At 63.1% G+C, this 3,382-nt stretch overlaps 1 protein-coding gene across 1 annotated transcript; it reads left to right on the top strand.

Annotated features, from left to right (window-relative positions):
- The first annotated feature begins 888 nt into the window (after positions 1 to 888).
- LOC118676654 (keratin-associated protein 7-1) lies at positions 889 to 2,101 on the top strand. The gene has a single exon (XM_036350898.1). The coding sequence runs from the start codon at positions 1,529 to 1,531 to the stop codon at positions 1,790 to 1,792; it is 264 nt and encodes an 87-aa protein (XP_036206791.1). The 5' UTR covers positions 889 to 1,528; the 3' UTR covers positions 1,793 to 2,101.
- The last annotated feature ends 1,281 nt before the right edge of the window (positions 2,102 to 3,382 follow it).

Here is a 3,382-nt window from a genome sequence, read left to right on the forward strand (position 1 = left end):
GGGAGGCGCCTCCTGCCTGCGTTTGAGAATCAGTCAGAGTCTAGACTAGCGGATCACCACCGCCCCCCGCTGGCAGCCGAGCCAAAGTACAGGATCCAGCGCCGGCCGCAGTGGCCTGGACGGGAGGTCTTCCCAGGGACCGTCTGAGCGGCCATCACACGAGGCCAGGGGCCGGCCGGCTGCTAGCACAGTCCGCTTCCTGAGTTTCCGGGTCGGCCTGTTAGGCCCGTCGGCTTCGGACCCTCGAGGACACAGCCTCTTGTCCTGTTGAGAACAGACCTATCTGTTGATTTTCTCCAGCTGTGGACTCACCACAGCAGCCGTTGGTGGAGGAAGAGAAAACACCTCGTCCATAAGCCGACCGGTCGGAGGGTCCTCGCGGGAGCCGAGGGGGCGGCCCTGCAGCAGGGGCACACCCACCAGGAATAATTCTTTGCCTGTTGGGCGCTGTGGCTACCCCGAGGGGACGGCAAGCAGAAGGTGACGGCGTCCGGAATGTTCCTTCTCCCCCTCCAGAGGCTGGGTGCTTCTGCACCGCGGCTGCCCTCTGGGCGTTTGAGCGGAAGCTCTTAGCTTTGCTGAGCTCCACTCCGTCCGCCTCGCCTCCGGGGAGATGTGGCCACAGGGGCCGGGGGCGCAGGGCGGGTGCTGCCTTCTGATGGGAGCTGGGATGTCGCAGTGAGTCAGGGTCCAGGCCTGTGCTCCTGGGAGGGCGAGCAGCAGCCGGCTCCCCCACCCAGCCCTGGGCACCCCTGCAGCAGGCGGGCTCCCCCCACCCAGCCCTGGGCACCCCCGCATCAGGCGGGCTCCCCCCACCCAGCCCTGGGCACCCCCGCAGCAGGTGGGCTCCCCCCACCCAGCCCTGGGCACCCCCGCAGCAGGCGGGCCTGGCGGGGCTCACGGCGACTGACAGCCGGATTGCACGTTCCCCATGAAAACACACGCTGCCAACGAGGCCTCACGGCCGAGCACCCCTGTCGGCGGCTGGACCAGCTGAGGGTTCGTGCGGGACGGGACGCTCTAAGCATTAGCAGATGCTGCAGAGGGGACGGCGACGCGACCAAAGGACGGGTTCAGAGCGACCGCCAGTCCCGCCAGGACAGCCCCAGCCCCACAGCCTCCGCCCCTCCTCCCCGGGTCGGAGCGGAGAGTCCTCCCTCCAGGAGCTCCGTGCACACGCGGGCGGCCCGCGGGCTTTGTGTGACTCGCGGGCAGAGTGTGGAGAGGCTGGGCGAGCCCAGGGGACTCTCGGGCAGACTCTGTGGACAGCGCTGCCGTGGCCGACGCCCCGCTGATGACACGGCACATTCCTCTGCGGACGAAGCCACAGGAATGCGGGCGCGGAGTCGCGGCTGCTTGATGTGCGTTTTACTAGCAACCCGGGAGCTGTTTGTGCAGATCAGTGGCTGCTGTCCAGCTGGCGTGCCCACCCCGGCCCGGGGTATAAAAGGCCCTGCGCCGCCACCAGCCTCATCCCACCGGCACCCGCTCTCCGCCGTCCACGTCCACCGGACCTGCTCTCGCCACCATGACGCGCTTCTTCTGCTGCGGCAGCTACTTCCCCGGCTACCCCTGCTACGGCACCAACTGGCACGGGACCTACCGCGCCACCCCCCTGAACTGCGTGGTGCCCCTGGGCTCGCCCCTCAACTACGGGCAGGGCTGCACCGGCTACGGCTCCCTGGGCTACAGCTTCGGCGGCAGCAACTTCGGGAACCTGGGCTGCGGCTACGGCGGCAGCTGCTGGCGGCCCTGGGGCTCCGGCTCCGGCTTCGGCTACAGCACCTACTGAGGCCCAGGGCCGGGGGCACCCCGGACGCCCTGGGACACCCCGGGACACAGAGCCCCCCGCAGAGCAACGCCTGTCCCGCCTGTGGACGTGCTGACCACGCCGAGGTCTGGTCTCCGAGGAGGCTGAGCCACAGCCACAGGCGCTGGACTGGTCCCTGCAGCTGAGGCCGCCGGGCGCCCTCCCGGCCGGGACCGGGGCAGGGAAGTGCGGGCTTGGCTCTTGGGTGACTTCCCCGGTGTCCCTGCTGGCACCCGGGCGGGTAGGAGGGTTGCGCTGTCGTCTCTAATAAACCTCACTCTTTCCGCATGACCCCTGTGTCCTGGTGGTTCCTCTCCTGCTCTCACGCGTTAGCCCGTAACCAGTTCCCGCCTGTCGGGGCGCCTCGACCCAGGTCTTCTTCTCACTTCAGGCCGTGCATGGGGATGGGGGACGCCTCACATTTTGTCTCTTTATTTTTAAGATTTCAATTTTTAAAAATGTCATTAAAATGTCCTAAATATGCCCGGCCAGTGTGGCATCGACCTATGAACCAGTTCGATTCCCCATCAGGGCACAGGCCCGTGTTGCAGGCTCCATCCCCAGTAGGCGGTGTGCAGGAGGCAGCTGATCCAGGATTCTCTCTCATCATGGATGCCTCTCCCTCGCCCTTCCTCTCTGAAATCAATACAAATGCATTTTAAAAAGAACTCCTAGATCGAACCCACAGATGCTGACAGTGTCCGTGTGCTTCTGGGCTGGTTATAAGTAGGAACATCTCCCAGCTGCCGGGCGCCAGGAGACGGCCCCGCCTTCATCACTGACCGTCCCCGTCGTCCTCCCCCGCCCCTGCTCAGAGCTCAGCCCGAGAGGTTTGAACCTCTGGCTGTTGGAAGAGTTCCCAGTGGATGGACTTGGCCACGAGTCTGGTTCTTAGGGGTCCCTAAGATCTGGCCACAGAGAGAAGCAGCAGCTAAAACACACAGCGTTTCCCCCTTTGATAGAAGGGGTGTCCCCGCCTTCTTCCCTCGGGGACACGTGCGCTGTGTTGACAGGAGCCTCTTATTCTTGGAAGGACAGTGGCATCGAAAGCCCCTGCGGTGTTACGGAGTCGGCACGTGGAAGCACCTTGTCTCGCTGGCTGGGACTCTGCTTTGTCGAAGCCAAATACCCCGTTAGAGTGAAGGCTCCTTGGTTCCTGGGTTAGATGCTCATCACACCTGCCTGTTTCATGGAAGATGCGCAGTGACTGTTCACTGACGTGCTCGCTGCTTCCCGGGCCCTGAGTACTGCGTCGGCCCAGGCCAGTGGTCGGCAAACTCCTTAGTCAACAGAGCCAAATGTCAACAGGACAACGATTGACATTTCTTTCGAGAGCCAAATTTTTTAAACTTAAACTATACAGGTAGGTACATTGTTATTAACTTCATTAGGGTGCTCCTAAGCTGGCCTTTGCTAAAAACGTCCTCAATCTGATGGAGGCACGTTCGCTGAGGTCGACCCCTTCCAACTCTCCCATCCACACTCTTCTTGTATACTTGTTTCGTCTATCTCCTTTCGTTCATCCTCTCTGTACATCCAAACCATCTCAGCACACCTTTCTCCGTCCTCGAC

Source organism: Myotis myotis, unplaced genomic scaffold (genome assembly GCF_014108235.1).
Source record: "Myotis myotis isolate mMyoMyo1 unplaced genomic scaffold, mMyoMyo1.p scaffold_m19_p_2, whole genome shotgun sequence".
In the NCBI taxonomy this organism is placed as follows: Eukaryota; Metazoa; Chordata; class Mammalia; order Chiroptera; family Vespertilionidae; genus Myotis; species Myotis myotis.